At 28.9% G+C, this 13,954-nt stretch overlaps 1 protein-coding gene across 1 annotated transcript; it reads left to right on the top strand.

The window, feature by feature from the left end:
* On the top strand, window positions 1-1,526 carry LOC124912443 (auxin-binding protein T85-like). The gene is made up of 5 exons (XM_047453063.1): window positions 1-256; window positions 368-486; window positions 554-760; window positions 1,078-1,145; window positions 1,216-1,526. Exons 1-5 carry the CDS (start codon window positions 172-174, stop codon window positions 1,331-1,333), a joined length of 597 nt encoding a protein of 198 aa, XP_047309019.1. The 5' UTR covers window positions 1-171; the 3' UTR covers window positions 1,334-1,526.
* The last annotated feature ends 12,428 nt before the right edge of the window (window positions 1,527-13,954 follow it).

The following is a 13,954-nucleotide window of genomic DNA, read 5'->3' as shown; positions in this document are numbered from 1 at the left end:
CCCATATAGAAAATATAAACAAAAATTTGATGATTGAGATGTTAAATCTATACAATTAATGTAAACAAATTTCAAGTTAGACTTGACATGGTTTTACAGGGAATTCCAACATCACAGAATCTATATATAAGAATCAAGATGAGAAATGAAGGAATTATAATAGATTGAAAGATGAACCCTTTCAAGTCTCCCACACTTCTTCTTCTTCTGCATATCATCTTCTTCTTCTTAATTTCCTCCTCCATTAATATCATAGGTGAGTACCTCTTAATTCTTTGTACAACTCTCATTATCAACTACCATATCTATGCATATCATTAACATATATCTTCTTTAAATCAAACTAAATGCATATGCATGCATGCAGGATCATCAACAACAACACCAAAATTTAGGAACATCAGTGAGATTCCTCAGAATAGCTATGGAATAACTGGATATTCTCATATTACTCTTGCTGGTTTATATGCCCATGGAATGAAAGAGGTTTCTCATATATACATATAATACTTCCATCATTACTTTTTATTCAATTATTGTTAATCATGGCTAGGTTGAGGTGTGGCTTCAAACGATTGCCCCAGGGTGCCATACTCCGATCCACAGGCATGACTGCGAAGAAGTGCTTGTAATCTTAAAGGGAACAGCAACTTTGTTTTTTGCCTCCAATTCACACCCTTCAGACTTCCCTGGAAACCCTCATCGGATTCCCGTCTTCCAAAATTCCACCTTTATTGTACCCGATAATCATCCCCACCAGGTAACCAATGGCAAATCTATGTACAAGCCTACCCGGACGGTAGCCCGGGTAAACTAAAATATTTTGTATGTAAATGACAATAACGACGAAAAAACAGTATTGATAGTTTTCTGTCGCTAATAGCTTTAGCGACAGTTAACAAGGTATATTTTATTTGTTTGCCTGATATTCTTATATTCTAGTCCGGGTAGGTTTTACGAAAAACAATTGACCCAGGTAGATTTTAAATCCTAGTCTTGCAGGTAACCTAAACTAGTTCATTCATGAATGAATTATTACAATATCAATGTATTCCTTATTATTCTGTTCTAGTACAGATGTGGAATACACATGAACATGAAGATCTACAGTTTCTGGTAGTTATATCAAGGCCTCCTTTCAAAGTGTAAGTTACTTCTTCTCTATCATCTCTTTTAAGTTAATGATGATCCATCTCTGCGTCGTCTCGTATGCAGGTTCGTCTATGATGACTGGTTCATGCCTCACACGGAAGCTAAACTCGAGTTTCCCATCGTTTGGGATAAAGGTTTTGTCCAACCAGACATCTCTAAGGATCATCATCATGACCTCTAACTTACCTTATATTTGAAACTCATAAAGAGATACATGAGAGGAAAATTAAGGAAAGTCTCTATTCTGAGTGGGTGATATTAGATATGTTGGTCTCTTTTAGACCGTGTATCTTATTCTATGCATCTTTAATTTCATAATAATGGGAAGATTAATAATTCATGTGGTATAATACCTACTATATGTTAAGCTGGTTTATCATTGTTATTTTGAACTTTTACTTGTATGTGTACTGTTTACCATATCAATGATATAAACAAATCATCTAACCCCCTAACCCTAGAGTAAAAGATCAAATAAGAACCTCAATTTTATAAAGATCATTAAAAACTGTCAACTTAATTATGCATAACAAGTCAAATAAGTCGTCCATCATCTAAGCATTATGTATCCTTTATAAGCTATAAAAGTGTTGTGAATATTATGGACAAAGAAAAAAGAAAAAAGAAAAATTGAATACTCACGACTAAGGCTGTCAAAATCTCGAGTTGACTCTTAAAATCTTACGATTTTACGATTTCACATTAGGTTAACGAGTCTGATTTTAAGTAAACTCTTAAATAGGTAAACTCTTACGATTTTAAATTTACGATAATAAGATTTTACGATTTTACGAGTTTATAAATAATTTCGATTTTACGATTCTATACAATTTTACTATAAAAAACAAATTTATATTTAAAAATTTAAAAGTAAAATTATTATTTATTTAAATAAATAAATTAATATAATTATTTTGTAAGTATAAATATTTATAGTGTTATTTGTTTATTATTAATTTTTAATTAATCTTATATTAAAATATATAATTTCTTAAAATTGGTTAAGTATAAAATACTTAATTATATATATAAATAATAATAATATATAACTATTATTTTTTTAAATGAAACTCTTACGATTTCATGTAAACTCTAGATTTTACGAGTTTACAATTAGATAACGATTCTACGTAAACTCTCGATTTTGACAACCTTGCTCACGACACAAAAATAGAATTGTATTCATGTTCTAAGCATACTACACAGAGATCTGGCGTCAATTTGTCATTTCTCATGAAATCTGACCCATCTTCATTAATCACATCTGGTCCTGAAAAAATAGGACCAGAGGATGTCAAAATTAACCAAAGTTTGGTAGTACTATCCATGTATATAAGGTGAAAAAACGGGTAAACCCAATCCATATTACCCAATTTATATTCAACCCAAATTAAATTATTCAACTCATAACATTATTTGTTAATATGGGTTGGTATGGTTGAGTAACTCAAATTTTTTTTTTTTTTACATTTGACATGTATTTTACTCATTTAACACACTTTTATTCGTTTAACACGTTTTTGACATTTTTAACACGTTTTTAACATATTTAACATGTTTTTCACGTTTTTGGCACGTTATGACACGTTTCTCACGTTTTTAACACGTTTAATACGTTTTTCACACGTTTTTCACACGTTGAACACATTTTTCATGTTTATAGCATGTTTAACACGTTTAACACGTTTTTCACGACTATGACATATTTAACACATTTTGACACGTTGTTGGCACGTTTAACACGTTTTGACACGTTTAACATGTTTTTCACGTTTTTCACGTTTAACACATTTTTCACGTTTTTGGCACGTTTAACTCGTTTTGACACGTTTAACTCATTTTGACACGTTTAACACGTTCTTAACACATTTAACATGTTTCTCACATTTTGAGACATTTAATACGTTTTCCACACATGTAACATGCCAAAATGTGAAAAACGTGTTAAACGTGCCAAAAACGTGAAAATGTGTTAAACGTGCCAAAAACGTGAAAATGTGTTAAACGTGTTAGAAATTATTAAAATGTGTTAACGTGCAAAAAAACATGTTAAACATGTTTAAAATATGTTAAATGTGCAATAACATGTGAAACGTGTTAAAATGTTAAAAACGTGTTAAAAGTGCCAAAAACGTGCTAAAACGTGAAAACGTGTTAAATGTACTAAAAATGTGTTAAATGAATCAAAAACGTGTTAAACATGTTCAACATGTCAAAAATGTGTTAAACGTGCCAAAAATGTGAAAATGTGTTAAACGTATGAAAAATGTGTTAAGTTTGTCAAAAACGTGTTAAACATGTCAAAAATGTGAAAATCATGTTAAACGTGTTAAGCATATCAAAAACGTGTTAAACGTGTTAAAATGTCAAAAACGTATTAAACGTGTTAAAATGTCAAAAACGTATTAAACGTGCCAAATATGTGAAAAATGTGAAAAACGTGTTAAACTTTTCAAAAATGTATTAAGCGTATTAAACCTGTCAAAAACGTGTTAAACGTGAAAAACGTGTTATTAGTGTGAAAATGTGTTAAACATGTCAAAACGCGTTAAATGTGCAAAAAACGTGGAAACGTATTAAACGTGTGAAAACGTGTTATGTGTGTGAAAACGTGTTAAACATGTCAAAAACGTGTTAAACGTGCCAAAATGTGTTAAATATGTGAAAAATATGTTAAACATGTCAAAAACGTGTTCGACTTGAAGTTGAAAGATCATTAGTTTATATTGGATTAATAAAAGAGAATTAAAGTAAATTTATATAATTTGGGTAATTAATTTCAACCCAAATTAAACTCCAATTAAACTCAACCCGTATTCAACTCAACACATACTCAACCCAATCCAAATTAACTTACCCAAATTAATTTTGAGTTTGGGTTAGGGTTGGGTTTGGATAAACCCAAATTATGTTCACTCCTACATGTATATACTTATTAATCAAAAGGTGAAGAACATAGGGGAAGTGCCTGTATTATCTTCACACGATCTTTTCGCAGCATCGTCTAAAACCCTACATTAGAGAAGAATAGTTATCTCCACTTCTGGAAAAAATTCAATCACACATTATGATATAGACCTTTTTAACAAGTAACTTTTCTCCTCTTCTAGCTTAGCGACAACAAAATGTGGATATTCCCAGCCTCTCTGAGGTCTCGTTTCTCTCTTCCAATAAACCAAGCATTCCAAATTATTTTAACAACTTTTGTTATCTTATTTTAATTTTAAAACACTTTAATAAATTTTATTATAGTTCTAAACTAAGTTTTATATGAGGGTATAATATGTTTTATATGAATGTGTATATAATTTTATATTAATATGTTAATAGTTTTATATGAAATTTATCTTTAAATATTTCGGTTTTCAAACAATATTTCAGTTTTATATGAAAATTTGGTTTAAATAATTGAGTTTTCTAACATTAGAAGTCGTGTTTGAACATTAAACCAAACATTCTAAATGATTTTAACAACTTTTGTTATCCTATTTTAATTTTAAACATTTCAGTAAGTTTCATTATAGGTCTAAACTAAACTTTATATGAAGGTATAAGCCGTTTTATATGAAGGTATATATAGTTTTATATTAATGTGTTAATAGTTTTATATGAAATCTATTTTCAAATATTTCAGTTTTATATGAAAGTTTGCTTTATATAATTGAGTTTTCTAACATTAGAAGTCGGGTTTGAACATTAAACCAAACATTTTAAATGATTTTAACAAATTTTTATCTTATTTTAATTTTAAAACACTTCAATAAGTTTCCTTACAAGTTTAAACTATGTTTTATATGAAAGTATAAGTCATTTTATATGAATGTGTTAATAGTTTTATATGAAATTTATCTTCAAATATTTCAGTTTTCAAGCAATATTTCAGTTTTATATGCAAGTTTTTTATATAATCGAGTTTTCTAGCATTAGAAGTTGTGTTTAAACATTAAACCAATCATTCTAAATAATTTTAACAACTTTTGTTATCTTATTTTAATTTTAAAACACTTCAGTAAGTTTCATTTTAGGTCTAAACTAAGTTTCATATGAAGGTATAAACTATTTTATATCAAGGTGTATATAGTTTTATTTTAATGTGTTAATAATTTTATATGAAATTGATCTTTAAATTTTTCAGTTTCCAAGCAATATTTCAGTTTTATATTAAAGTTTGCTTTATATAATTGAGTATTTCAGTATTAGAAGTCGTTTACATGAAAACATTTTACAAACCATTCACTTAAAATCTAATAAGTTTGTGTTTTACATGATGAAAATAATTACAATCAGTTTGTCTAAATCATTTCTTAGTTTTATCTACCTAAAAGGCTAATAAGTCTTCGTTTTACATGATAAAATTCAACTGCAATGAGTTTACATAAATCATTTCTTAGTTTTATCAGTCTAAAAAGCTAATAAATCTGTATTTAATTGATAAAAATCAACTACAATCAGTCTATCTAAAAAGTTAATAAGTTTGTGTTTACATAATGAAAACTAACTTCAAGCAGTCTACTTAAATAATTTCTTATTTTTATATGCCTAAAAAGCTAATAAGTCTGTCTTTTACATGATGAAATTCAACTACAAATAGTCTGCCTAAATAATATTACATAAATACAGTTTTAAATGAGTTACAGTTCTATGATTCATGATAATCAAATTATAGATAAACGTAAAACTTAAAAAAAAAATATCTTGAAGCTTAAAAAACTTAAATGAAACTGAGATTCAGAAACCCTATTCTTATCATTTTAGTCGCACAAACAGCCGAAACATAATAAGAAGAACACAAACAACGGAAGAGCAACAACCGAAAGAGAAGAAAAATGCGAGAGCAAAAGAAGAGCAACCAGAATAGAAGAAGAAGAAACGTAGACTCACGCGACTGTAGAGAGAGACTCTTTTCCGATTAGCAGGAAACGCTTTTTATTTTCTTTTTTTCCTTTGACATTTGTTGTTTCCAAGGGCGAATCCAGGATTATTTTTTCCACTGGGCTGAAAATATTATATATATAAAAAATGATGCTTAATTTTTAAAGTGTTCGGATTGTCGGGTCGAAAATTGTGGTTAATTTGGATACTTGAGTCGGATTGTGGGTTGACCCGTCCATAAACTTAAAACGGTTAAAAATAAAATTAAAAATGCTAGAGGTATGTTTCGAACTTGCAACCTAACAAAAAAAAGTACAACCTTTTAACCAACTAGGTTATTAAGACTTTATATTTTAAATTCAAAATACGTTTTAACATTAATATATAAGTTCAACTTTTTAACTAATTAATATATATATATATATATAATGATGCTGAGTAAATGAATAATTGAGTCGGATTGTGGGTTGACCCACCCATAAACTTAAAACAGATAAAAATAAAATTAAAAATGTTATTCGTAATTTTTTTCATAGTTTTTTATATTATTATACGTGAAATAAATAAAAACATTAATCAAATCATTCCATTAATATCTTACTAAAATAAAATAAATATATAAAATCTAATCAAAGATAAGAATATTCCATTTAAAAAAGAAATTTATAAATTTAAAACTATATATAATTAAAGAAAAATTAAGTTTAAAAATATAAAAAGTTACTAATTAGATGAGAATTAATATAGGAAAAAGTAAATAAAATATGAAAATAATAATAAAATTACAAAATCCTGAGGAAGAGCCAGGATTTGATCATCTGACCTACCGATTATAGTTTCAATTCAATACCAACTAGACTACAAATCATATTTAATTTTTATATACATATAAATCTATATTTTTTTAAAATTCTACCCTGAGCTAGAGTCCACCCTAGCCTGCCACGTCGCTCCGCCCCTGGTTGTTTCGTTCTTTGTGTGAGTGGTTGCCCCTATCATTTCTTGTTAATATATATATGGTCATATTAATATCATTACAATTATCATTATTATATCTATTTTCTTATACATAAAATATATAATCCAATATATAATGGGATACAATTCTTTTATAACCGTGTGATGTGTGGGTATGATTGTAAAGAGTGCATACAACATTTTAGCCGCCACAACCACCACCACATCCGCCGCCAGTAACACTATTGTCACCACCAGCTCCATTAGGATTGTTGTCTGCACGAGGAGCGTTAGGATTTGGATGGCGACATTTGCAACAAACCATAGGTTCAACAAAGATTTTGCTTGTGAAAAAAACAAGCAAATACGAAAGAGGGGAATTGGCTTCTAAGAAAACTTCACCCCGATCGTACTCCTCTATTCAACTATTTGAATTCCGTCTCTAAGCTTCCCCTTATTGCCTGTTGAGACTACGATTGGGGGATAAAGACCCGATTCCACTTATATTAGCTTCAACCATCCTAGGACTAGACTTTGCCAAAAACCATGGAGGCCCACCTAATACCGTAAAGAAGATGGATTTTGGAATCCATTCGCAAGGAATACAAAAGCGAGAAAGGTAAAAGCTCCTAAATTGTTTTCCTATAACCGAAACAAGGGGCTATCAGAACATCCAGAAATGGAGAAAGACAAGCTCCTAGACTAGATTTTATCTAATAAAAATGAGAGAACGGAGCAAGACAAGCACATACACTAGATCTAATCTAATAAAAGTGAGAGAAAGGAAAAAGAAGAAGACTATGACAGTATAATGAGAATGAGAGATTTAGAGTTGGAAAGAAGAGAAATTAGACAAAAAGGTGACTTCTCTTGGAGTAGCCTATTCTTTATATCAACATAGTATAAATATATATAATTAAGTCCTTAACAAATTTAAATCTTTACAAATAAACCTTTCACGTTTATAATGTTCTATTTATTACATATTTTTACATCCCTCCCTCAAGATTAATATCTTTCAAATTCATCTTCATCTTGTCTCTAAGATTGTAAAAAACTACATGATCCAAAGGCTTGGTAAAGATATCAGCTTGTTGAACCTTTGAATATACATATTCTAGCAAAATGAATCCTTATTTGAAGTGATCTCGAACAAGATAAGAGTCTATATCGAGGTGCTTTGTCTATTCGTGAAAAACAAGGTTTTCAGTAATGTGGATTGCTGCCTAACGTGATAATTAACTACACAACCAGACATCTATATACATTATATTCAATGTACCAACTTATGATTTTGACCATGCAAACTGTCACAACTAACGATCTCATCTTCAACTCCGAACCTCATTTTGTTCAACCTCCTCCAATGATTGGGTGTGCTCGATGTCACGAGATATTGAAAATAATGGGATTTGGTTATTCGGAGTAAGATTAAATCGTTGGTCGCGACAACCTCTAAAGATCGAATTGTGAATGTATGTGATGAGAGGAAGTCGCAAAGTGAAGAAATAATTTTACTTTTTAATTTAAAAGTTTTTTTTTTTAAAACGTGAAAAATTCATTAGAAAAATAATTTCACGTCAAAATAAGAAAATAAACATTTTGCTCATTTAAAAAAAAAAATAATAATAATAACCAACTATACCACCCAAACTTATATGTAAATTATCTTTTCCATCTTAATTTGGGTCTGAATCTAGATTTAATTGAGAACCTGTCACTAAGTCATGTCTCAAAACTTGAAAGGAAGATAAACTTTCAACTAGGGATGACCATTTTACGAACCGATTCGGACCGATTTGTACAGTTTTTCCCGTTTTTATTAGGGATTAAAACAAGAATGATAATTGCCTCGCCCCAATACATAAAATTACAATAATGTCATTATATAAATTTTATATTATTATATGAATGAATATATTTCTATTATAAATTTAACTTTCAAGATAAAAATTAAATGAAAAATCTATAAATCCTAAACTAATCAAATCTTAGTCTAATTAGTTTAAATAGGTGATTGAAAGCAGAGTTAATAAATCTCTACCTTTCAAACTAGTTTTAAAAGTATTTAGAAAGTAGTCATCTCTCATTCTTCTATATAGATTGTTATTTTATTTTTATTATTATTTGTGTAAGTTCAACCATTAAAAGACTATAAAATGTCTTTTTTTTTTATATTCAAAGTAAATATTAAAAAAATATTTATATCCTTTAAAAAAATAATATAAATATTTGGTGTCGCGAGGAATCCGCGTCCTATCGGGTGGGGATAATATATGATAAAAATCATTGACGAGATCGGGCGGGAATAGGGCTGCAAATGAGCCGAGTCGAGCTCGAATTTGCTTGAGTTCGAGCTCGACTCGATTTAGTATTTATTAGTTCGACTCGGACTCGAGCTCGAACGAGTTTATAAATTTGAGCTCGAGATTGACTCGACTATTTACCTATAAGCTCGACTCGACTCGAAAAGCTCAAACTCAAGCTCGAATTCAAGATCGAGCTCAAACTCAAGCTCGAACTAAAATTTATTTTCAAAATGAAAATATCAAACTTTCATACATATTCAACATTTAAAACATAATATTTAAAATTAAAAATATGAAACAAGCATAACTATTTAAAATTCCAAAAATATGATAATCCAAAAAGCATCCAACCACCATTACTAATCAAAATTCTAAAATATAAAATTCTAAAATTAAAGTACAAATTTGAACATTCAATATATTAATATGATTAATATTTGTTAAGTCACATTCTTCAAGTATAACACAAGTACAATTACTTGCATTTAATAATATGAAATGTTTAAGTTTAAAAATAATCAATATAAAAAATACATGTTAACAAATAATTAAAATTTAACTTACTTAGTAGATACACAAAAACAAATTTAACATATTTTCTATTAAATATTATTTTATATATTTAAATTATTTGGGTACAAATATAACAAAAATTTATTAACTTATTTATAGCAATAATCTATTAATTTATTTATATATTACAATATATTATTAATTTTGTAAATTCATTTTTTCTCTCAACATATTATATATAATATATACTAATCTTTTTTATCTCTTCATAATATATACAAAATATATACTAACATTTTTTTTTATTATATATAATATATTAACATTTTTTTATCTATATATAATATTGTTTACGCATCAATATATATAATAGTGTTTTTCTATATAGATCAATATATATTAACAATATTTTTCTATATAGATCTATGAACGATTAATATATATAATAGTGTTTTTTCATATAGATCTATGAACGATCTATATAATCACAAATTTCTCATAATACAAAAACAAAATCAAGGTTATTTAAAAGTATGAGCAATAACTATAGTAGAAATGAAAATTTATTTTAATTACCTGTAAATTTTTTGTGAATGAATGAAAGAAATAGTGTAGATGAGAGATAGCATAAAAAATGTATTAACATATTATGAATGAGTGAAAATAATGATGAAAACGAAAGAAGAAGAAATGGTGAAGATGGAGGAAGAAGAAGAAATGGTGAAGACTGAGGAAGAAGAAGAATAAATGGTGAAGACGGAAAAAAGAAGAAGAAAAAGAGATAAGAGTTATTTATGATTGATACCTTAGAAATTAGGGTTTTATTTTATGACAATAAAATATAATAATGTGGATTATGGGCCTTTTATATGGGTTTTGAAAAAAGAGAGAAAAGAAAAAAAATTGTTTTAAATTTTAAGTTTTTTATATTAAATAAATAAATATATATATATATATATATTATTAGGCTCGAAAAATCTCAACAAAACAACGAACAATCATTATATGAGCTCGAGTTCGGCTCGAATATTAAACGAGTCGACTCGAGCTCGACTTGAACTCGATCAAAGTCAAGCTCAAGTCGAGCTTTGACCGAGCGGCTCGCGAGCAGCTCACGAGTGGCTTGACTCATTTACAACCCTATGCGGGAATAGTATAGATTCGGGAATCAAGATACCACTCACCCTAACCTCAACCCGGCCCTCATATTTTATAAATGAAATATTTGAGCCTAGGTTTGAATTGGGGAATTTTAATGTGTGAGACAACTTCATATAGAAGAGACTTACAACAATTGTATAATATAAATTTCTTAGCCTGAATTTGAAATAGAGACATTTAAACCAATTATACCACCCTACACAATCTTTTACAATATTTGAATGAGACTAATCCAAATTCAAAGTCAGAGTTTTTAGACATGTAACTTGTAAATCTTTTATCATAATGGCTTAGTTGATGAATGAGTTATTAGGATAAAATCTAATTTTTATATCAAAACACAATCATCACATTATTAATTTAATCAATCTATTTATCTCTTAAAATATCAAAAGTATTCTTTATTTTTTTTAATATAAATTAATTATTAAATAAAAATCTAGAGAGATAAAAGTGTAATTTAGTCAAAAAAAAAAATAAATAAATAAAAACAAGTTTTTCTTACTTTTAATCAAATAAAAAAATTTAAAAAAAAAACCAAACAAACCTTTAAAAGAACCACTTCCTCAAACAAGCTCTTTAGAGTGGGAGAATTGATAGAAAAATTAAGTAGATTAATTTTGGAACCGGCCATACATTACATGTTTTGAATATTTATTCTAAATAATCAAAAAGGGAGAAATTGATAGAAAAATTAAGTAGATTAATTTTGGAACCGGCCAGACGAACTAAACAGAAGTTAAACTTCATGTGCAGGTACTTCTAAAAACCGTATGAACAGGTTGGCGTTGTAAAACCGGCTGATACTACAATTCAAAGAAACCAGTTTCAAGTGATCAAGTTAAAGATCAGAGGAACCGGTTCTCACCTTCTCAAGCAACCGGTTAGCCAAGACAGAAACTTCCACTTCAACCGGATGATACTGCAAAAGACACAAAAACCGGATGGTTCAGAACAAAAGTCAGAAGATTCAAAATTCAAGAGTGACGTACCATGACGGAAGAAACGTGTCTTGAAAGAATAAAAGAAGATCGGATCCGATCAGAAGCATGCGAGGAAAGCAATGATGCCTTATTGATCCGATGCTGACAACCGGTAGTGGATGTTCAACACGTGTCTCAATCTGAAAACCGGCTATGTCAGCTTATGCTCAGAGTCACCTGCATGAATGCCAGGTGTTGAGGAAGTTGAAGCGTGCAAGCAACCTTTCTGCAAACAGGCGTGATAATGATCGACCAATCCGCAAGAGAGAGAAGAAAGTAACCGTTGGCTACTTTCAGCTATAAAAGGAAGTCGAAACGTCTTCATTTAATGCAGTTGTAGTCGTGAGCATCATAAGTTCTGAAAGTCATAAAGCATTAAATTCTAGAGAGATAAAGTCCTGTATTCCAAAACCGGTGTGTCTAAAACCGGAAGCTTCTTGTATTGTTGTGTTGAGTTGTTGTATTACATCAAAGTGTGAGTTTGGTGTAACCGGCGAGTAGCGAAGTTGGGCTCGACCGGAAGTGTTGTTGTAACTCTAAAGAGTTAGTGGAGATCCTTCTCATAACCTGAGAAGAAGGGGTGACGTAGGAGGGTTTGCTCCGAACATCCATAAACAAATTCTTGTCTCGTGTTCTTTCCCTTGCTTTCATTTCTTGTTTACTTAACCCAAACCTCAAACCAATCATACTTCTAAAACCGGTCACTCATATCCATAAAACTGAATCCTCCTAAAAACATCATCTAAAGTCGCAAACGTTGCTTCAACCTGAAACAGACATTTCCGCCCTTGAACCCGGTTCAAGAGTCTGTGACAGTTTGTGCAGTGCTAAGAACGGTTTTAGTCTTTAACCGGACTATCACCAAAGAGCAGTGTGTGTGTGTTGTAAGCGGCCACCCTACCTGAAACCGGAAAACAACCCGGTCCTCCAAGGGCGTCCCCGATCCTAACAAGAATATAATTGTAGCAAAAACTATTATTAATTAAAAGTTTAAATACTAGACTTTTATGCAATCTTTTGCATTTGAATTTGACTCTCCCAGTTTGAATTTGAATGAATGTCAATGAATTCATGTCAATAAGTTATGTTTCAAAAAGTTGTCTCATTTTGATTCATATTTGAATGAAAATATAGACTATTTAGAAATGGAACTTTTAACTCTGATAGTCATGTTCATGCCCCTGCATTAATTATTTGAAATATCCAAAACCAAACAAGATCTTGTCAATGAGGCAAACAAAATCAGAAAAAAAAAGTATTTATAACTTATTTTTGCAATTGAAAAATAACTCGTGATTAAAAATTGAAAAAATACAGCATAAATATTGAATAATTTCAATAATGGAAATATTACAACAAGTTTTCAACCTGGTACAATATTTTATAAGAAGTGAAGGATTCTAATAATTTATATATATAATGTTTAATTTGAATTTATTAGGTGGAAAGCTTGGGTTAATTTATATATATATATATATATATATATATATATATATATTAGAATAAATTGATATTAGAGTCGGATAATGGGTTGATCCACCCATAATTTTGAAACGATTAAAAATAAAATTAAAAATATTATATGTATATTTCGAACTTGTAACATAACCAAACAAAACCAACTAAGCTAATAAGATTTAATATTTTAAATTCTATGACCACGCAACATTCTTAATAATATATATATATATATATATATATATATATATATATATATTATTAAGAATGTTTAATTTGAATTTTTCGAGTCGAGAGTGATGTTTAATTTGAATATATATACATAAGAGTAAATTGATATTTTGATTAGATCGTGGGTTGAACCCGTTTATAAACTTGAAACGATTAAAATAAAATTAAAAATATTATATTTATGTAATATATTTGTTCTTGTGCAATGACCCATTCATTTGAGAGAATATCGTTTATATATATATATATTTAAATATATTATAAAAAATTAATATAAAATTTTAAAACTATATAAATACAGTCAAGTATTTATCAAAT

Source organism: Impatiens glandulifera, chromosome 8 (genome assembly GCF_907164915.1).
Source record: "Impatiens glandulifera chromosome 8, dImpGla2.1, whole genome shotgun sequence".
Lineage (NCBI taxonomy): Eukaryota > Viridiplantae > Streptophyta > Magnoliopsida > Ericales > Balsaminaceae > Impatiens > Impatiens glandulifera.
The sequence above is the reverse complement of the archived record's forward strand: the minus strand, read 5'-3'. Positions and strand labels throughout refer to the sequence as shown.

Excerpts from the sequence above, each read along its gene's own strand:
- LOC124912443 (XM_047453063.1), top strand. The coding sequence starts at position 172 with ATGAACCCTTTCAAGTCTCCCACACTTCTTCTTCTTCTGCATATCATC. Across the intron at positions 487-553 it reads ATGCCCATGGAATGAAAGAG|GTTGAGGTGTGGCTTCAAAC; the intron begins GTTTCTCATATA and ends AATCATGGCTAG. Across the intron at positions 761-1,077 it reads CCGATAATCATCCCCACCAG|ATGTGGAATACACATGAACA; the intron begins GTAACCAATGGC and ends GTTCTAGTACAG.